Below are 22977 nucleotides of genomic sequence, written 5' to 3'. Positions count from 1 at the left end.
ATTGGCAGTTTTCACTCTGAATATGAAACTACCAGGAAGTTTCATGAACTGGAAGCTTTTGTTTTACAACACAAGTGAAGCACCTATGCCTTGTTGGAGCCCTGTGTGGAAGCTCAGGATAATGCACTGGTGTCTAGGCTTCAATTTGCTGGCATTACTTTTCATTTTAAATTCCTGTGCATCTTAAAAATACAGCATGCATGTTTGGATACTTTCTTTCTGAATGTTAATCAATCAAAAACGTTTAAAATATTTGAACAGTAACTTTTAACACAAAGGCTTCAAATGTACGTGAAATTATTAGAAATCAGGATTACAAGACTATTAGTTTTCTAAATTGATTAATTTCCATTGACTATATGAGAACTTACAAAAAACTCTTAGGCTCATAATAAATCTGTCAGCCTTTTTTGATGGGTTTGTTATGACAGAATAATTTTACTTACGAGTATTAAGACAGCATAATTACATTCCTTATATTTTTTTATTTCAAGTAATATTTAATAATAAATCCAGTGACCAATCTGGGCCATAACCTCAGGAAACTGATTCATGGAAAAACTACTCTGTGTTTTGTTAATTACATATCACTGCCATATATTTCAAGAACTCCCTTAATTCAGGGAAATAAAAGTTCAATTTGAGGCTACAGGACAATACTTAAAGAGAGCCTTGTTAGCACCTGCTTTTCATATCGAACGCTACCCTGACTTTTTCAACGTAAACAGGAAAGTACAGGGCAAGAGAGCAGCGTGACGGTGTGTACACAGGAAAGGGGGTAGGTGATTTAAAATGCTGAAGAAAAAATGAGCCCTTCTCAACTGCTTTTTATAAAGCAAATTTATAGCATTTAAAATACAAAAAGATTTGCTCAGATATTCAATTTGTTTAGCAGAAGACACAAATTTCTAAGCACAGCCCTGAAGAAGGATATACTTATGCCTAATATATCAAAATCATGTGCAGGTTCAGGCCAAATTTCCCTGGTTTTTCCACTGCCACTGCCTTTTCCTTCACTCGCACTATCTTAATTCCTCTATCCTATGAACATACAAAATTCTTTATCTGTATCTGTCTCATAGCACTGTCACTTTTTCTATTACAGTATAAATATATTTTTCTCCATTATAAAACTGTAAGAGCATATGTTTGTCTCCAATTTGTATCCTCTATCTTGCCCCACAAAATAATGGGTTAGGCAACATGAATTTGCTAATGAAAAAATGAAACTCAAAACTCACTTAAAGATCAGTCTCCTTAAAGGCCACCTTCGCAGAAATTATCTCACAGTCAGTGATCTGAATTTTTCCTCTCATAAAAAGTGTCCTAACCTTAGACTCCAGGTCTGAATGCAGTATTGTTCTCCAAAGTCACGAGAACAGAGATCATGTCTATCATTTTCAGAGTTGTATCCATCATGTGCATCATGCCTGGCACCTAATAAGCACTGAACAGATATTTAAGGATGTGTATAAACAGCAATTTCTCTAATTGTTCAAAGAATATATTTCAGTTAAAGAAAAAAAGAAGTTACGTTCTTGGAAGTTAAGAACCTGGACTGGTATGACGTTTATGCTATACAAATGTTATCTCTTTTTTTTTTTTTTTTTCTGGTACCGGGAATTGAACTCACGACCTTGTGCTTGCCAGGTAGGCGCTGTGCCGCTGAGCTAAATCCCCAGCCCCCTATGCTATACAAATCTAGCTGAGGATGTAGCTCTGTGGAAGGCCCCGTTCTATCCCAAGCATTACCAATTTAAAAAAGAAAGAAAAACATATACAAGTTCAAGAGCAGAAATATGGTGGTGGCTTTGAAAAAATCATGGGCTTTAGATTCAGGTTACTGTGAGTTAAAAGTTTAATAAGCTCATTCATTCATTCCCTTCTGGTACCAAAAAGGCATTATACACATTTTCTGCTTTTGAAATACTCAAATCCTTCTCCTCTTAAGTATTTTACTTAATTCAGTGGCTTTCAAACCTACCTGTACCACATGCTACATAAAAAGCAGTTAAAAGTGTTTATACTCAATGCTACACCAGATAAATGAGCACCTGAGTCTGTCAAGACAACTGTAATATGAAGATAGAGTTGAGAACTGATTTTAAAAAACCCTCTCATGTCCTTCGTTTCCTCAGTTTTGAAACATAAAGAGCAATACCTCAGCGCAAGATTATTGTAAAAAAAATTATCTGTGAGTTGGTCTAGATGCAAGCGCCCCTTCATTCTCCCTCAGGTGATAACTTAAAAATTAAGCCTAAATTCGTACCCCACAACTCAACGCAAATGAAAAACTAAGAAATGATTCAAAAGAAGATGGGAAAGGTATCAACTTCAAGTGAAGTGGGAAAAGGAGACTGTGTCACGAGAAGGAACAGAGGCAAGTTTCCTGGTTAGGAACAGAGGGAAAACCTCCATCCCATGCCCGAGGCAGGCCGACCTGCAGATGAACTCCCACCCTCACCTCTGTCTGTCAGAGGCATCAGAACTTAGGGAATGGTGGGAATCCAAACTCCCAAGGCTCTCCTGGCCTGTGTGCCATTTTATGGTGACTCTTTGAAGAATAAACATGGGGAAAATGGTGAATTTAAAATGAGATAGATTGGAAATAAAACACTGGAAGGAAGTGAAATAAAAGGAGATTTTTTTTTATCTGAAGCGAGGCAGTGAATAAGGAATAATAAAAATACCAAGATTTTCAAATTTAACTAAGTTACATTATGTTAGGTTAAGCTGGTAAAAAGATGCCCCTTATTTACAAAGGTTGAGAGGGCTGCAGAAACTGGATAATGGAAAAAATATAAGGAAACAAAAATGATGTGATACAACTTTGAAATAGCAAGAGGGATGATGGAGTAGAACTTTCTACTCAGAGGAAGCGTGTGCAACATGCAAAGTAGCTTGAATTCTTCTTACAACATTAGTGCACAAACTTGTGGACATACAGTGCTTCTTTAATCTACAAAGTTTATTAGGAAACATTCATGTCATAAGGCAATGTTTAGCACAAAAAGAATAAAAATTTGCATGAACCATCAGATCTGGGAACCTGTACCCAAATTTTTGTGAAGAACATTTTCTGTACAGAAAATCATATCTTGCCTAACGCATATCACAGATGAACTGCAAAGAAAGCAAAATGACAACTACCAAATGCCAGATGTGATAGACTGAGCAGGATGAATACTGAAAACAAGGCTTCTATTTCACTGTGGAACAGTGTGATAGGTATACATGAATTCCCAGAATTGTCACTCACAGAAAAAATACCAACTAATACATGTGAAGTTATTTTATTTCTAGAAAGATTGTCACAATGATTATTTGTTATGGAAATCTCACATATTTTAATGAAAAGAAGGCAGCCTGGCTTAGTACCTTGCACACAAAGACCTCAGTAAACATCTGTAGATCTGATGAGAGGAGAGATTCCAGAGTTAAGAGCCCTGGGTAGGGCCTAACAGTGTGAGCATGCAGCTCGCCTCAGTTCTGTGGTTTTAGTCAGTTCATCTATAGGGACAGAAGCTCAGATGTGTAAGTCTCTGCCTGCTTAAAAAAAGTGCTCTGGTTTCAGACATTACTCCAAAGGAAATACCAAATCACACATAAATCTTTCATACTATGCTTTATTTCCTTTAGACAATATCATACCTATAAATAGCCACTCTTCCTGAGAAACAAAAATTCTCCCGTTTTTCAAGTTTATTTTTTTATTTTTAAGTAAAGAAACAGTTGATCAAGTTTCATTTCATCCTATTCAATTTCCAGCACTGAAAGCTGGATGATACATGAGGGGGGGCTTTTATTTCATGAAGCTGTATAATCAGAAAACGTATCTTCTTATTGTATTTGCATCATGGTTGCATTTCACATTTCACTTGCTTCCCCAGAAATCACAGTTTCATTTAACATTACTTCTATCACTATGTATTTTGAGGTAGAATGCTTAAGATCTGAACTAGGGTTAGATTAGAGTGGAGATTCAGATACATATGGTACATGGATCTATATAATTATATTTATTTTATTTTTATCCCTTGGACTATTTTAAATACCTACTGGCATAAAATTAAGATGTACACATTAACCATAATGGATGTCCTCAGTTTTTATCCGTGGGAATTAATCTCAGATCAATTTATTATTCTTGAATATTATACAGCTGAATTTAAAATCCAGAAGGCATTAAAAGTCAAAATGTGCACTAATTTTTTTAAAAAAAAGGTGAGTGATTTCTGTTCATTTTTAGAAATTTCTCCAAATTAGCAATATTTTCAGGGCAACACTCTAGGATCAGCCACAGTATGTTTTAATTACCTTTATACTTCATGTGGGAAGCATAGATAATAAAAGATCAAACTCTTAAAGCATTTACTACAGGTGTGAAAGCAAGCAGATAATTCAAATGTGCAAACCCCAAATCTCTATAGACAAGCAAACAAACCAACACACCCAAGCAGAACAGGTAAAGAAGCATTGTAAAATGTGCCCCAAATCAGAATGCTCAAGATAATGAAACTATAATTTGACCAACTGCTAAAAAACAATTCACATGCATTTTTGGGGACTTCACTGTCTAGACTTGCTCAGCATCTCATCTCATGTATCAAGCATGCAGGTGCACATACTCTATCTCTGGCTGCAGAGCAAAGACTGTTCAGTATAGTTACTGGCTTATTAACGAGAACATTGAAAAAGAGGTACAAAGCCACCTACCATTGTCACTGTCTCCTTCAGATGGAACACTGTAGCTAGAGTTGTCCCATATTTGTGCCTGTGTAAGTTTGTTGAAGGAGATAGGAGGGAGAATGAGGGCTGGGTCTGCAGGAGAGCGAGAGCCAGGCCGCAAACAGTTGGACAACGACCAGGGAAAACCAAAAGGGCCGCAGCATTTCACAAATGGCATAAGGTTCGTATGGAAATGAAGTGGATTTCATTTATATGGGATTTAATTTCAAATGTACAATACAGGAGGAGAATGAAAGATGGCATATGGAATAAAAAGAATGATAAAAACTGAGTGTTAGTACTCATCAGTCAAATATTTTGCATGCAGTTAATATCATTACTGTTAACAGTTCCGCAGACTTAAGAGTACTAATGAGTCATGTCAGTAGAAAGAAGTTCCCATAGGTTACATATAGACCTACCAGACACCTTTCTTGAAGACTTTCTGAACAACTAACACTCTTAGAAAATATAATTAGATGATTCACACACAAACAAAATTGGTCATGGATGACAAAGCCAAATATCTGTAAATATATCTACCATTTAGAAACAGAACAATTACAGAATTCTTGTTTACTATTAGTGAATTTTTTTCCCCAAGGCAATGTGGAATATCATTTTAAAGAAATCTGTAAGTCTCCTGGTGTGCTTTATGGAAAGCTGAATCTAACCAGCTCTTCTTTAACCCATACCATTCATCTCAATCCAATTTTAGCTATTGCTCAGTAAAAACAAAAACAACAGCAGAAACAATTTTGGACAACAACAGAGTATGTTTAACCAAAAGAGAAATGTTAATCAATTTGAAGAACTTCTGAGTTAATTATTTATGAAATGATAACATGTCTTACTTTACACCAAATATACATATTTAGGATATTTATACTTACGAAGCATTCTATAAAATTCTCTTACTATATTATGAGGCAGGGCCAGTAAAGTTAATGAGTGTGGTTCTAGTAATAAATATTTGCATTATAAACACTATCTTTCCTTGGGAGGATAACATGGAAGAGAAAAACTGTTTCTTCTGAAGGAAATTATTAGTCCACGTTAAGAACCTATATTCTTATTCTGCCTTGCTCACTTAAGCAGCTTCTTTTTATTTATAACCCCTAAATCACAGAAATCCACAAACTTAATTGTAAAATAAAATTAGCTTTAAACAACCAATCAAAAATTGATTTCCATCCTTTTTAATCATATGATCTCAGGTTAAGATACACTACAAATTATTTTCCAGCAAAAATATGGAAAATACATAATATTTACAAGTCACTACATAAAATCCTAAAATCCAAATACATAATGCGAATTTTACAACATTCCAGTATCACTTGATGTTCTTGAAGATAATCAACATTATTTTTGGCAAAAAACTCCACAAAGCTTTCAACAACTAGTACAATCTGCATGCTGGCTCGTCAAGCATCTCAAGGCTAGAAGCTTGGAGATGAAATGATCTTTGCTTTCTGTTATTTAAAACAATTCCTATCTTTATTTCTTACCACTACAAAGAATCTGAAATGGTTTACAGTGAAAGCACCTAATTCTGGACTCTATAAAATAAATAAAAAAATCACAGAAACAATTTTACAGTTCTGTTCCAAGGCTACACATTCAAAAAAATCGTTCTTTAGAGATCCCTTCAGCTTTTGACTTGCTTAATATGAAATATTTTAGAATTCTGTAAAACTGCATGCAAGGACTAAGAGAGAGTCTGTACCCCTGTCTGAGGTCCTCACTGAGGGCACAGAGGAGTCTGACTGGATTCGCCTCCATTCTCCTAGCACAAAGTCAAGACTGGGAAGCAGAAGTGCAGCCCACATCTGGTTGCACACACTTGATTCCACACTTAAGAAGGCCAGGCATTGGAGTCTTATTTCACGCACAATTTGACTCTCCATAGAATACCCTCTAGCACTGGATGTGTTGTTTAGTAATAGCTTGCCTAGCAGGTGTGAGAGCCTGCTTTTGATTCTTAGCACCACAAAAACAAAAGCAAAACATCTACAAATTCTTGTCTCACTTAAGCACATCTTCAAAAGGCTCATTCAAATTGCCAGAAAACCAATACAACTGGCCACATGTCGCCCATCAATCAACTTGCTCCAAGAACAAAAACATTTCCTTTATTAATGAATCATCTTTTTTTTTTTTCAACATACATAGTTTATACTATTGCCAGGATGTTTCACAGGAAAATCCAAGAACATCTGAGCTGTTTACCAGCTTTAGCTTAAAAGTGTCTGAATACTCTACCTGCACTTGCATAAAAGCATTTCTAGTGAGGGTGCTATACACCAGAGTCAAAAATAGTACTTCAAAGGAGGGTCTAAAAGAAGAAAGATAGCACAAGAACTTTAAATAAATGGGAGAAATCAGAAGAAACATATTTTTCTATTCAGAGTCCTTTTTATAACTTACTTTTGTAAATACACTAGTTAGGTCAAAAGCAGAATGCTTTCTCGTAAGATTTTTTTATGACTTTTGCTCATTCATGCAAGTCTTGAAGTAATCTCTCTATTTCATGAATAGATACATAGGTCCTGCTAGGCTAAGAAAGCAACTGGAGATATCTGAGAAAGAAGTCTGTTGCCCTTTAGCTCAGCACAATACCAGGAACCACTGGGGCAATAGAAAGCTATTTCATTTTCCTTGGGTAAAAAAGTTCACTAGGCTGTTACTTTCTCACTTGCATGCCCCCACCACAGTTTCTCCTTTGTTCTGATTCAAAAGAAGGAAAACTATCTATTACTGATAGATAACAGGGATCTACCAGCTAACTCACTAAAATCATAGCTCCAATCTCTGACCTTCCCAAGCTGTTGTACAGTTCTGATGCCAGGAATTGAGTTTAGAGAACTGAAAATTTTCATGAGTAAATTTAAAGGCCAAGGAGAAACCACCAAGCTATTTAGTGCAGGAATGATATAATGGACTAAGGTTTAATTTACCTGATCGAGGCTTCAGGCCAAATGGAGCTGTGCTGTTAATGGTAGGAGAGACTGTGGGGGAGCTCTCTCTCATCTGTGAGGTTAGAAGAAAAGGAAATTAGAGGAAAATATGAAGCAGAACTATGTATCCTTCTCTACAGTGGAAGATCACTACAGCAGCACACCCTCTTTGCATTTGCTGCTGTGTGAGGAGTCCTGGCTTTAAAAAAAAAACACTCTGCAAATGTTTTAAGGAGTATAATCAACACAATATGGTTTTGGGGTGACCCACTCAATTTCTTTTTTGCTTATTACAAATGTGTTTTGCAATCCTGTGAAAGTGGAAGTGCCTTTTCCCTCCAGCATAATGAGTGGTATGTATGTGTACTGCATCCAAAAGAGGTCACATCTACCGAAGACTTATTAACTCAACAAGATGAGGAAACAGTAACACAGACAGATGCCTTATCTATACAGAAACCACATGCTGAAGACTTCCTAAATGTTGCCTATTTGAGTGATTTCTATTTGGGTTTCTACAGATGATCTTGCATTGGTTTTCAAAATTGTTTCTTATAAAAAGTAATCCAGTGATTCAAAGGGCCAGACAAAGCCGTGATAACCAATGAGACAGAGAGGGAGGTAATGAAAGCCTCCTCCCCCGAGTCTCCTCAATTAACTCATTAATCACAGTCTTAGTTTATACATTTCTGCGAAAGATATTCTAATTCAGCCTTCATAGAATATCTCAGCTTCCATTAATCTTCAGGAAACTTACCTCATCTGGAGAATACTGGCTTCCATTACTCTGTAATGTTAGGTCGTTTTGCACCTTTAAGAAAAGAAAGAAAAGGATGATATGTTCCATTACATTGTAAAACTGATGAGGCAAAAAATGTATTTTTCTTTTCTCCATCACATCCCTGGATCAGTCAAAAACAATAAATATATGTTGAACTAATCAGAATGTTAAACAGCTAAGTAGGTCACACTAGTATTTCTAAAAGTATGCAACTGTATTCTTAAAAAATTATACCTAAAGTGTCACACAAATTAAGGTAAGGATTTTTTTCAGCATAAAGGGTTCACTCCCATAAATCCATGAGCAACAGCCTACCTTGAAGGGTTACCAAGCTGCAGGCTGGCCCCTAGCCCTGTATTAATTATGGACTTTTTAAAACAGTCCAGGGTAGTTGTTCCAAAATATACAGAATCACACTGAGAGCTCTTAATAAATGCACATGCCTAGACCCCAAATTGCCTGGGAAATCTCATGAGATCAGCTCAGTATCAGTGAGCTTTAGCAACCACTGATTAAAAGAAAATTATGGTAAAGTGTTCTGGTCATGGTTTTCACCTGAAATAACTGGGTGGGAGGTGGTACTGCAGTTCAAAAGGAAGTTGATAGTTTCAGTTAAGCCACAAAGACAACACAAACTTACAGGAGGATGGAGATGAAATCTCAACGCTGGGAGAAAGGGGAGGGATTCGGGACATAACCTATAGATTTGGCATTTGGAAGTCATTATTATTTAGGGGATGCATAAGCCCATGAAGGCAGTCAGATTTTCCAGGGAGACTGTAGGGAAAGTGAAACATGATAGCTGAGGGCAGAGCTAAACTAGTGTGAGAGGAACACCGAAGGACAAGAAGCCCACAGGCACATTCTAGTGTATTCTTCCAGATCTACCTTCTTTATATGGTGACCCAGACCCTATTGATCTACCCTACTGAAAAATCTGGTGACAGCTAATTCAAATACCTTCACCTATGCCACTAAATTCATATAAAATTAAAATATCTCATTCATTCCTGAGGAGTGCTATTTAAAAGTATTCTCAGGGGCTGGGGATTTAGCACAGCGGCAAAGCGCCTGCCTGGCAAGTGCAAGGTCGTGAGTTCAGTTCCCGGTACCGGAGAAAAACCAGACACACACAAAAAAAGTATTCTCAACTTTAAGACAAATCCAAGGTTCAAGCATTGTTAGAATATAATGTCATTAATGTCTCTCTTGTTAGCTTTGTTAAAACCGCTAACAAGTAACTTTGGGTTTGATACTTTCTGTAAGGAGTTCCTTGCTCTAATTTTTCCTGTTGTTTTCTCAATACCTTCTCCCAAATGCAAATTAAAACAACACAGAAATCTTACTCCAGAATGAATGCCTACCATCAAGAAATTAAATAGTAACAAATGTTGGTGAGGCAGCAGGGGAAAAAGAACTCTTCTTCACTGTTGGTGGAAATGTAAACTAGTATAACCATTATGGAAATCAGTGTGGAGATACCTCAAAAAACTAAAAAACAGAAATCCCATTCAACCTAGCCATTCCCCTACTAGGTACATTCCTGAAAGAGATAAAGTAAGTCATTATATTATAGTGATACATGCACACCCATGTCTACAGCAGCTAGCACAATTTATAATACCTAAATCTTGGAAATGGCCTACATGCCCATCAACAGACGAATGGATAAAGAAAACATGGTGTTTATACACAATGGAATACTACTCAGCCATAAAGAAGCCTAAGGGGGCATTCAGAAGTAAACAAATGCACCTGAGGCTATAATATTAAGTGAAATAAATCAAACACACAAGCTTAAATATTGCAGTTTCTTTTATAAGAAGAACCCAAAAATAGAAGACAAATAAAAAATAGATAATAGGAAGTAGCGTGATCTTTTTCAAATGGAAATTGGAAAAAGATATGCAGGGAGGGAAAAAGGAGGAGAGAAAAGGGATGGAAAAAAGGACTGAAAGAAAAAAATGAAAACAGCTTTTGCAAATGGGAAGGGGACCAAGAGTTGGAAGGAGCAGAGAGACAGATGGGAGGGGCAGGGGACAAATAAAAAAATTAGGATGTGTTATGTACATGTATCAACTCCCCATAAATGTAATCATTATGTACTGCAGACTTGACTGATACAATGAAAGTAGAGAACAAAACAGAGCATTTTTAAGGTCAGAGACCGTGACAGCTCCCATCTGCAGATGGCTCCCTAGCTCGGCCTCACTCACTCCATTCTCAGCTCCCACAGGGTGCTGAGTCCACCACAGCCGTCATGTGCAGCTGTCTCCTGGCTACAGACACACAGTCTGAGTTCACTCCCTTCTCCTCAGACTTCTACCCCTTTCCAGTCTCCCAAGCACAGAGAACACACTTGGGATTGCAGGCCATCTCATATTCTTCCCTACATATTTTCAACATCTGTCCTGTGCAACTTTTTAGGCCTTGTTTAAAATGAGGGCCACTTGAAATCCTTCACACTCTAGTCCTCCAGAGGAAATGTGCTTAGCAAGTGGCCAGCCAGGGCAAGCCTATGTTGAAGGATGTGCTTTCTTCTTGAATAAAGTGGAGGACAGAATATAAAAGTAACACACATAAATGAGGACCTGCACAAGCATGATCACTGGCTTTGAATCCACTGCTTTACTTTCTTTTCCTCATTCTCGCGAACTTCTTTTCCTTCCTTTTTAAAATCATGGACCTGTGTCTATCAAAGAGAAAACTGCCCCAAGAAGGAAGGTAAGATAAAAGAATTCCTTACACCAAATAGGACTGTTTATTCAATCAAAGAAACAAACCCTTATATTAAAATAACATAAAACATGGGGAGTTGAATGAACAGCATCATTTTTCCTAGAGATTTTGTGTCTTCCTGTTAACTTTTGCAACCCTAGAATCTAGGTATATTCCTTAAAACAAATAAACAAACAAACAAACAAACAAACAACTCTACATGCATGCAAGTTCAAGGACATTTGAAGCAGCATGCTTTAGTGAAAGTGCCAAGGTAGGTTATATCAGGCACATCCTGTGTGTTCAAACAGTAATTCAATTGCCCTGATCTGAGCAGGGAGGGAGTTCACCTTGGGGAAGAAAGGGCATGTAGTGACTTGCTCCAAGCTAGACAGAGGGCTGGGCTCAGGGATTTCACACTGAGCTTTATCCCCAGAATTTTGTCTTGCTTTGTTTTGTTTTTTTATTTTAAGACAGAGCCTTGCTAAGTTAGTAACTATGTTGCCCAGGCTGGGCTCAAATTCTCAATTCTCCTGCATCAGCCTCCCAGAGTGCTGGAAATACAGGGGTAGACCACCATGCCCAGCCACCAAGATGATGTTCAGGCATCTCTTCACAGACTTACATTAGTTTCACAGGGAAAAAGATCATTATATAGTAGAGAAATGGGGTTACACCTCAACTGGGTGACTAAACTAACAGAGCAATGAGGGACAGATGGAGACATACCATACCCCCAAATGTGAAACCTTGAGCACATACAATGTCACCTGAGCAGGATCCCAAACAAGAAAGCAAAATGTCTCAATCTAACCATGAGCAAATGTCAGATAAACACCAAATAAAGGAAATGGCAAATAAAAGAGGGAGGCTTATGTTCTGCAAAATTGCAAGGCCAGCCTGGGCAACACAGTGAGTCCAGGCCAGCCTGAAGCTTCAAGGCCATAAATCTAAGAAAGGTTATGCAATGTTCCAGAGTAAAGAAGGCTATAAATACCTGACAATTGAGGGCAACATTTGCACTGGGAGGAAAAGGTTGCTTTGAAGAGCATCTTAAGATAACTGATCACTCTGGAGCATGGGTGGTAGAGCAGATGAGAATATGTTTGTTCTGAGGGTAAATTTATGAAGTTCATAACTGAAATGTGATTATGTAAGATACAATACCTATTTTTAGAAAACGTACAATGAAATGTTTTAAGGTAAAGAACTGTGTGACAAATAAAACTTATCTTTAAACATTTCAGAAAAATTAATGTATATGGAGAGAGGGAGAGAGAAAAAAACAAAACAGTCAATATGGTAGAATGTTTATTAACATTAGCTTCAGTTTATTAACATTATTAACATCTCTACTTTAATGTCAAAACTGCTTTGTCTTCAGTTTATTAACATTAGCTTCAGTACCCCTTATCTAAAAAGTCTGGGACCAGAAGTGTTTTGGATTTCAGGTTGTGAAGTATTGGCACATACGTGATAAGATATCTTGGGGGTAGGACCCTCGTCTAAACACTAAATACATTTCATTTATCTTCTCATACGAAGATAATTTTATACATTTTAGCACATTTGTGGCATCATATTGGTGTTCAGAGTTTTAGATTTTAGAGTACGTTTTGATTTTGAATTTTTCAGATTAGGGATGTTCAACCCATAACTAGTAAATCTGACTATGACACTATAATTTTTGTATCCTCTTACAGAAACTCATACTTTTTTTCTGCAGTGTTTGAAAAGTTTAAAATTATTTCAAAATATGAAGTGTACAGTTTTCAGAGAACCAAAATCAATCTAAATGGAGAGCCTGAGGAAATAAGTCCTGCGTGGCCTGCTAATAAAAACCATCCTGATGTTCTACTAGCGGGTAATTCAGTGACACCTCCATTCAGGACAGAGATGGTACTGTGATTCTCTCTGAAAGCTACACCAAGAACAATAATAAGAGTAGTAGAGTAAGGGCTAGTCTCAGGTGCCCTGTGTTGGGAGACATTCTTGAATCATCTCATTTGAGTTTTACAATAGCTATTATTATGATCCTAATTTACCAAAAAGGAAGGCCAAGTTTAGAGAGGTTAATTAACTTGCCCAGAGTTAGCAAGTCTCTGGGAGAGGGCTGATCCCCAACACAATTACAAGTTGCTCAGTTTAACAATGAAACCATATACTCTGTGAACATGTTTGTACACACTCTTGCTATCTAACTCAGCCATCTGAATCCCATTCACTAAGAAGGGATGGAACAGGCTGCAAGGGGTCCTAACTCCAGAATTACCAGCTCTAACTTACCTCTTCATGACTGGGGTAACAGTTTTTGTTTGGGACCTTTTAGGTTCATCTCTACTTTAATGTCAAAATTGCTTTGTCTACAGCTACTTAAATTCCAAGCCTGATACAGGTCTACCTAACTTTTCCTTACCCTGTCCCCAAATAATCCCATCAGTAACTCTTCATGGTATTCTTTTGATCCTAAACACCTCCAATCATTTGTTATTTTTCAGGTCTTTTCCAGTATTTCTTTTTTTTTTTAATTCTTTTTTTTTTATTTTAAAGAAAAGAAAAATAAACAATAGAAACAATGGTATAAAATTTCAAAACAAGATTGTGGGTAAGTAACAATGGTTAGTACACTGTGTATTGTTATCTTCAAAGTAGTTGCTCATATTACAAGATATAGGCATGAAAGTTGTTTCAGTTTATTTTCACCAAGCCAGACTTCTTTGTCAGTTCCAGAATCTGCTCTGAATTATCCTACCTCCAACCTCTGACAGTATGGGTTCCCTATGTATCTTAGCGGCCATTGCTTGATTTAGCAAGACTACCTTTATATAAAAAAATTTAGATAATCTCGGAGAAATAGCCAACTTTCATCTTTAATGGAAGGGGAGGTATAACAGATAAGCCGAAATAAAGAGAGTAAAAATATTCAACAGTTGAACAATGTGTCCTGAAAAATATGGATAATAGCCTCACTCTTAATAATGCTTTTCCCCCTGTAAGTCTTTACAAATAAGGTGGCTATCTACAAAGTTCTGGTCTTACCTCACACACCGGAGATGTCTCTAGCTCTGTCTGACCGCTACAGTAATAAGGAAAGAAAAAAGAAAACATAAAGTGGAATTTAAAGCATTAATACTTCAATTTAAAACAGAAAACAAAATTGCTGAGTTATAAAAAGGCAAACATACTTTAGTGCAGAATCTGGTAATTCTAAATCTTCTTCTGTTCTCATAGGATACAGATTTAAAATACTTCTTTCTGTAATATCTGTGCTTAATCTAAAGAGCAGGGAAAAAAGACTTAATCTAAAAACCAGTGAGTCTATTGAACTTTTATTTTTTACAAATGCAATTGCTCATAGTTTAAAAGTTTAATATACTGAAAAGTGACACTTATCTTTAGGATTAAATGATGAAAGGTTTATGGAAGAAATTTCAAACTGCATGGTATTTTCCTACCATATACATAAATATGACTTTCCATCTGCTATTGGCAATGAAATCCAACTTATTTACAATGAAATAGTAATTTCTGATAAAATCATAATTTTCAGAGGTAGGATATACTAAATTTTATCCTAAAACTGCATTCAGAGAAGTAAGTTGTTAGGAGTACTATATTCCAGTGTATGTAATAAGACATTTGGTTATAATAGAAAGATCTTTCTGTCATAGACTAATACTATTACTTTAAAAATAAGAATTCAAGATGAGGTATATAGGTCAGTGGTAGAATTCTTGCCCAGCACGTACAATGGCCTAGGTTTAATCCCCAGCACCAAAACAAAAAATTTATAAGCATTTTGATATGTATTTTTAATTCTGAAATTGACTTCCATATAGTTACTGAATTTCTTTTTTTGGTTTTTCTCCGGTACCGGGAACCGAACTCATGACCTTGCGCTTGCCAGGCAGGCGCTTTTGCCGCTGAGTTAAATCCCCAGCCCCCTACTTACTGAATTTCTGTAGTTTTAAGAGATCAAGATTTTTCCCCCAAAGATCTATAAGGCAGGAAATTCTTATATGACGTAAGTTATAAGTCATGTTAAAGGACTTGTATTATATTGTACTTTATTTTGCTTTGTTTTATTTTTTGGTTTGGGGAATTGAACTTAGGGCCTTACACTTGCGGGGCAGGCCCTGTGTCACTGAGCTATATCCCTGGCAAGGACAGGTATTTTAACAGGCTACTAACATTTTTATAGGCTATTAATAGGTAACCCACTATAACATTGGCTCAAACAAATAGCACTAGAAAATTAGAGTTGCATATTACAGTATTTCAAGATGAATAACAAATATATAAAGTAGTCAAAGTAGTGGATTATTTTAGGGAGAGAAATATAAATAAAATCTATATAACCTACCTAAGTTAACTCATGCTGAAACTAGGTTTGAAATGTACTTCTTCCTACCAGCCTTGCCATTTCCTGATTCATTATAATTTTACACATGTGTACATGGATACACACAGAGGCTCTCTTGTTCTGTTTCCTGCTTTCTTACTAACTACCCTAGGTAAGTATGTGGAGTTCAGCTCTTTAAACATACCTGATTCAATGCTATTGAGTTAAAGTTTAAGCCAAATGTTAGGGAGACTTATTAACATGAATAATTATGTTCCCAAACCATCAATGCCTCCTTATACATGTAAAACAAAGTCTTGGCTCCTCAACATAGCATCTGAAGCCATTCCCCACGATATGGCTGAGCTAAGTATCCCCCAAGTTCCATGCAAACTATTGGAAGGTGATGGACGTTTCAAGAGGTGAGGCCTGGTAGGAGATCTGATCATATGGTGGCATGCACTTAGAGGGAATACTGAGACCGTAACCCTTCCTCTTTCCCACTCTTTATATACAGCCATGAGATGAATGGGTTTGCTCTCCCATGGGCTCCCAACCATGACGTGCTGTGCCACCACAGGCCCAAAGCAACAGGTTCAATCAGTCATGGACTGAAACCCCCAGAACTGTGGACTGAAATAAATCCTGTCTAAATTGATTATCTCCAATATTTGTTATCATACTAGAAAGTTGAATGATATACTCTGTCCTACTCCACACTGCCTCTCTGATGATTCTCAGTCCTGGCTGCACAGCAGACACATGGGCAACCCTCAGTCCCATGCCTAGTATCTATTTTGAAAAAGTTCCATAAGTCATATTGAGGCAAGCCAGGGTGGTTTTGTTTTGTCAGACCTTTTCTAAGCCAGTCCCATTCTCTTTGGCCTCTATGTTTTTGCCTATGCTTCTTATTCAACCCAGAGTTTACTTTCTCCATAAAACTGTCAGTCATTAAAGACCCCAGTTAAATATCCCAGCCTTCCAGAAGATCAACCCAGTCATCTCCCCTTTCCTGGGGTTAAGAACTCTCTCTACTTTATCATTTTTAAAAATCTCTACCTCAGGCATGTAAATCAATTACATTTATAAATAACTGCACAAGGCAATCTCTTGCTCTTACAGCTATAAGCAATACATGTACTCAGGAGGCAGGAACTGTGTTTTGCTTATCTTTATATTTCCCCAAGGAGCATCCTATAGATCTTCCCTGTTCTAAGCACTCAGTTAATGTCTGCAGAACTAAAATGCCTTCTATATCAATTGCTAAACATTTCCGGCCATACTTAACCTGACCTGCCACTATTCTTTCAGGGCCAGACAACACTGTTGGAGTGTTCATACTGGAACTCTGGGTTCACTAACCACCCTTTTCATAAATCCCCAAACTCAGCTAGGGTGCTATAGTGATTCTCATGTTCATCTTATTATAAGATCAAATCATCTTCACCTTTAAATTTGCAGGAGTCCTGGATACTTTACCAAGGATAAACCTTGAGTGTAGTTTTCTAGTGGTCATGTAGTTATTACTTGATACTTGATATTATCTTACTGAAAAACATTTTGTCCATGGGAATTCCATTACCCTTAGCTAAGAAACCAAAAAATATATCAACTGTATCGAGTGCGTAGTGACAATGGCCAAATTTAAAATGTAACCTACATTATAAATCTTCAGAAATGTATTGTTTAGTTCGCATATTGGTATTACCAGAAGTTCATCTTTGGTACTACCAGATAAATATAATGGCTTTTATTTATTCAATTTCCATTTAGAAAAACTGTCTTGTATTTTTATAAATTTGCAGTTTAAACTTTATGCACTTTCATCATTTTTCTGTTTTCTAAGAATTACACCAAAAATCCCATAAGAATTTCACAAGAAGTGAATGAATTTTATTACAGGTAGAGAAAGGGGAATTGATCTCAATTTCTGCAGAAGTTGGACTCTTTCCCTTTTGGATTTTGCAACATAGGCAATTAAAATGACTTCACTTTGTCAGAGGTTAGACTGATATCAAATTGTGTATAAAAATATAGTAGACATTTAGATAATGCATTTAATAAATTAGTAAGCATTATTCACACAGAAAAGCCAGGCCAACGAGAGACATGCATACCCATTGGGATCTTGCAGTAAATCTACTGCTTCTCTGAGCTGCTCAATCATTGCTATATCCATGTCCTGATCTTTGGACAAACTTATTCTGTAACATAAACCAAGTATGAGAATGAAAATGATTACTAAAACATGAGTATCATTTAGGTTCTTAAGAGTAAACTTATGAAACTCCATCTAATCTGTAAAAATGATTTTGACAAATTCAACATTACAGAGAAAACATATCAGTACCCTGCAAGGTAGGGGCTGGGGTGGTGGGAAGAGCCTTTGGGTAGAAAAGTCAGCTTAGTTCAACACCTCTGATCCCTCAACTGCTCTTGTGCACACTCAGGCAATGGGCTGGATGGATGGACCTCACAGTCTGCTTTCCTGAGCTCCACAGGTTTCTGCGGGGTAGTAACGACAGGTTTGCACACTTCCTAGCTTCCTACTCCAATTTAAGCAGCATGGGTCAGGTTTCTTACTTTGACACAATACAGGGCTCAATGTGAGAGAGTGGTTCTAGCCCGAGGCCCATGTACAGCAAAATAATCTGTGTGTAGCTTTAAAAACACGCCAAGTGGAATATTCCCAAGTAGGTCTGATACCAAGTAGGGTGGGATATTTTACAAAGCTCTAGAGATAATCCTGATTTACAGTTCAGGTTAAGAACAACAATGTAAAATTGAGAATAGTTTCCAAAGTTTTTCTAGTTTTAAAAAGAACTCTCTTTCCCTGTCATTCTGTGATTCTCTAATCAAGCTAGGACTCCCTGGAATTGCAGAAGTATATCTAGTGAAGAGGTGGTAATATAGACAGTAACTGGAGAGAAACTTTCCAGTACTTTTAAAGTGTGAGAGAGATTTGATCATCCTTAGATTTTCCTATCACAGAATACAGTATAAATCAGTCACTTTCTCTAAGTAGACAAAAAATTCAACAAATGATAAATCTTCCCTAAGTAGGGAGATCTCCACAAGGTATAAGATCATGGAAAATGTAATTCTGGGAACATGATATCTACTTTATGCCACAAGGTCCAAACTCAATTCCCCTGGAAATGCCTCATCATCTGATAAGATCACCTATCCCATCTTGTGAATCTTTCACAAATAAATCTTTACAGGCAGTAGAGTATAAATGATATTAACATGGCTCAAGATTTCTAAGGGCCAAATGTTTGTCCTCTATAACTTTGGGGCAAGATAATCTCTCTGTGCCCGTTTTGTTATCTGTGAAATGGACGACAACACCTCATAGGATGATGGAAAAAATGAATTCTGACCTGTGCCGTATTTAGGATAGTGCTTGCACGTACTATTTAGTAAATGTTAGCTATGATAGGTACCACTACTTGGGAACAGGACATTAGAGACTGCTGCTTCTCTAAGCTTTCAAACTAAAAAATTCCTGGGTAAAGAAGAGGACTAGCACTGCAGAGTGCTTCTGGTCCAGTTATTGGCTTCTTCAGCAAATGAAAGAATATACAATCTCTAATATGGACACACTAATTCTCTACATGACATTTCCACACACCATCTTAAATCAGATGAAACTCAAGGCCAACAAAGGTACAACTTTGCACAGTGCTATGGTTTGAGGTGTCTGCCCAGGATCCAGTGTGACTCTACTTAATCCCAAATGCCAGTTGAGGGGGTGAGACCTTTAAGAGGTGATTAGGCCACAAGGGCTCTGACCTATGATTTCTATCTAGATATCCCCTCAAAGCCTCCTGTGCTCATAGAGGAGGCTTTTAAGAGGTGACTGGGTCACAGGAGAATGATACTCATCAGTGGATTAGTCTGTTGAGTTTATAGCTAAATGTGCCATTGGGAGGCGAATCCTGGTCAGAGGAAATGAGTCACCGGTGGGCACGGCCTGAAAAGGTCTATCCCCCTTTCTCTTCCCTTGATTTTTCTCTGCTTCCCACTCCCACGCCTTGAGCTCTTTTTCCTCTGCTACACTGCCCTGCCTTAGACCCAGCCAACTATGGACTGAAACCTCTATAAATTGTGAGCCAAAATAAACATTTTCTCTTTAGAATTGTGGGTGTCAGGTACTGTGTCTCAGCAACAAGAGAACTAACACACCTCATGAGGGGAGTAATCCATTACACGAGTGGATTCCTTATTAAAGGGAGCCCTGCTCTCTCTTGCTATCTGTCCTGCACTCTCATGATATGTGGTGTCATCTGCCATCTACAATGCAGCCCAAATGCCCTCAGTATATGTAGCCCCTTCAACTTGGATTTTCTGGCTTCCAGAATTGTACATCAGATGAGTACTATCTATAGAGCACCAGTCTATGGTATTCCATTATAGCAGCATAAAACAGTCTAAGTCACACTGTGTAGCCCAATAATGTGACAAGCACAGGACACAGTAAACCTGCCAGCTTTTTAATCACTGGGTAAGACTATCAGCTTGTTCAAAGAAAAATGGGTCAAATTCCATCAGGACAGGACACTCAGTGTGCTACAAAAATGAACTTTTCAAACATAGTGGCCCATAACCAGGCCCTGACACTCACAGTCCCTCTGTCTGCCAGTGTGCATCCTCTTCTATCCGTAACAGCTCTTCACAGTCTTCTGCCCTGTCCTGTGGACAGAACAAACACGTTTCCTAAGAACCACTGGTCATTCAGTGAAGAGTTGAAACCTTCTCCAACCCACATCCTTGGCAGTGTAATTCACTGGAGCCGAAGGACAAGCTCAGTCTCCACAGGTGGATGAATAGACAACGAAACACGGTACAGACATATAAAGCAAGATCAGCCTTAGAGGGGAGCATATTTTCACATATGCTATCTATATGGATGAATCTCGAGATTATGCTAAGTTAAATAAGCCAGTCATAAAGGACAATAAATATGATTCCACTCATGAAAGGTACCTAAAAGTAGTCAAACTCATGGAAAAAAAAGCAGAATGTTGGCTGCAAGGGGCAGGAAGGAGAGATGGAAAAGGAAGAGTTGTTCAATAGGTCTGCTATGGTTTAGATCTAAAATGTCTCCAAAGTCTCATGAGTTTATGGGTGGAACTTCTGGAGGTGACTGGATCAAGCAGAGGTACCCTCTGCAGTGAGTTCATTGTTCAGTGTACCCTTAAGCGTTACAGCCTGGCTGGAGGTGCGGATCACTGCGGGTGGCTCACGGGAGCTGTGTCCTGGAAGAGTGTACAGTGTTCTTGCATAGCTCCTCTCTTGTCCCTCTACTTCCTGGCTACCAGGGTCAGCAGTTTTCCTCCTCCATATCCCTCCATCATGCCGTTTCTGCTTTGAAGCCAAAGGGAGTTCAAATCCTCTGAAGTCATCAGCCAAATTAAATCTCTCCTTTAAACTAAATTAAATCTCTCTTCCTTTAAATTGTAGGTGGTGAAAATTTTGTTCCAGCAACGGGAAAGTGACTAATACAGGGTAAAGTCTCAGTTTTGCACGATGAAAAGAGCTCTGGAGACTGACTGCCCCATAATGTAAATGTACGTAATGCATAGTGGGGTGTACACTTAAAAAATGGCTATGACGCTACATTTTATACTGTATGTATTTTACCAAATTAAACATTACACAATTAAAAACTGAAATAAAAATAATTTGTCTCAGGACTATAGCATCTGTTAGCTGAGTAGCAGAAATCGAAAGCTAAGTGGACTTTTTGCTCTTTTAGCACTTTCTGGCATTGACAGATTCCTGTCATACACTACAAGTGAACATGCATTCTAGTATTTGTGAGAAAAGGGGTGTATACTTGTGTGCATGTATGTGCTCTTAACAGAGACGTGCCTCGTGATGCATAGCGTAATTCCCATATTTACAACATCAGACATCTCTCAAATGTACCCTCCCCATGTCATTCCCTGAAGACACTGGAATGGGTGAACGCTCAGAAAGCCATGGCCACTGTGGCCCTCTCACACATTTATTTATGCTTTCATCTCTGACACAGAGAAATAACGATAACTAGGCTGACACTGCTGAATGGCTATGCGTCCCTGTCAAGGACAGAATGCCAGACAAACTGACCGAGAGGCACATCCTCACCTAACCCAAGACCAGCAAGCCAGGTGTGGCACTAGGATACCACTTTCCTCAAGGAGTAGCTGGTTCTCTAATGCAGTCTCTAGCTTAAAACACTCAAGTTTGGTTTTTTTTTTTTTTTTTGTTATATTGATTGAAAGTTTAGTGTACAATAAAGTCAACACAGAAATTGCTGTGTCACTGTCAGGATGACAGTGAAAGCCTTGGGTAAAAATGTCCTACCAGAAATGACATGGGTATTTCCTTCTGATTTTCAGTTTCAAAATGAAAATTAGCCAACAGTGTAAAAATACCTAGGTGTTTTTTTTCTTCTTTTCAGTATGCCAAAGAGCCTGAGTTTCTTTTACTAATTACAGGGTTATACAATGGACTCTACATTTGCAAATTGCCTAGTCACTAGAACTATTACTTGTGGTGCTTTCAAAGTCATTCATAGACATGCAGAGGGATGAAAAAGAGGAGCCTCAAGATGTACAGTTTTTCAGCTGAGTTGAAACAAGGTCACGCTCACAGTCTATTTAGTGCCATGTTTCCATATTTTTGTGCCATTTTAAAATTTCACCATTTAAAATGGTCCTAAACACAGTGTTGAGACACTGCCTTGTATTCCAAGCCCAAGAAGGCTACCAGGTGCCTGAAAGAGACTATAGGTGTGTTAGACACACTCTAGTTTGGTGTGAGTTACAGTGCTGATGGCTGTGAGTTCAATGTTAATGAGCAACAATATACAATCATGTGCCACAAGACGTTTTGGTCATTGGTGCATCATATTGACAACAATGGTGCACAAGAGTCTATTGTCCAGTGTTGCTCTAGCCATTTTAGTTTTGTAAATAAACTCCATGAAGATTGAAAAATGAAGAAACTGCCTACCAATGCATTTCTCAGAATTTTTCACCATCATTAAGCAATGCATAACTACATTAAATAAGATGTCTTTAAGCAGAAACATACATAGAACAAAGTTATGTATTGACTGGAAGATAAAAGTATGACCAAAGGCTCACAGGAACTTAACTTTGTATGTTCTCTAGGCACAGTCACTTAGTATTAGATAATTTAATATGCATTGTGGCTCCAGAAAGTATCACTACTGTGAATAATGAAAATAGACTGTAGTTACAGAAGTAGAGGATGTTAATCCAGTAATTAAGCCAGTGTCATAGAAAACAGAATTCTTGACCCTCCCAATAATTTGACACACTTGCTGGGTGTCAGGTACACATTCACAGACTGTTAAGAGTGGTGTCAGACAAACCCACTCTGGGTCTGATTTCCATGTATGACTTTTCCTTTTCCTTGTTGTAGATTCCGGT

At 37.7% G+C, this 22977-nt stretch overlaps 1 protein-coding gene across 1 annotated transcript in view; it reads right to left on the bottom strand.

Moving 5' to 3' along the window:
• Lrch1 (leucine-rich repeats and calponin homology (CH) domain containing 1) overlaps positions 1-22977 on the bottom strand; it is a 96694-nt gene that overhangs the window by 34483 nt on the left and 39234 nt on the right. Inside the window, exons 10-16 of the mRNA XM_013515721.1 lie at positions 20157-20224; positions 17647-17733; positions 14373-14462; positions 14227-14263; positions 8446-8499; positions 7689-7761; positions 4717-4821 (exon numbers count right to left, since the gene is read on the bottom strand). Of these exons, the coding sequence (XP_013371175.1) occupies positions 4717-4821; positions 7689-7761; positions 8446-8499; positions 14227-14263; positions 14373-14462; positions 17647-17733; positions 20157-20224 (514 nt within the window). The remainder of the gene's footprint in view (positions 1-4716; positions 4822-7688; positions 7762-8445; positions 8500-14226; positions 14264-14372; positions 14463-17646; positions 17734-20156; positions 20225-22977) is intronic.

This window comes from Chinchilla lanigera, unplaced genomic scaffold (genome assembly GCF_000276665.1).
Source record: "Chinchilla lanigera isolate Chin_1 unplaced genomic scaffold, ChiLan1.0 scaffold00030, whole genome shotgun sequence".
Lineage (NCBI taxonomy): Eukaryota > Metazoa > Chordata > Mammalia > Rodentia > Chinchillidae > Chinchilla > Chinchilla lanigera.
This window is presented reverse-complemented; position numbering and strand designations above follow the sequence as displayed.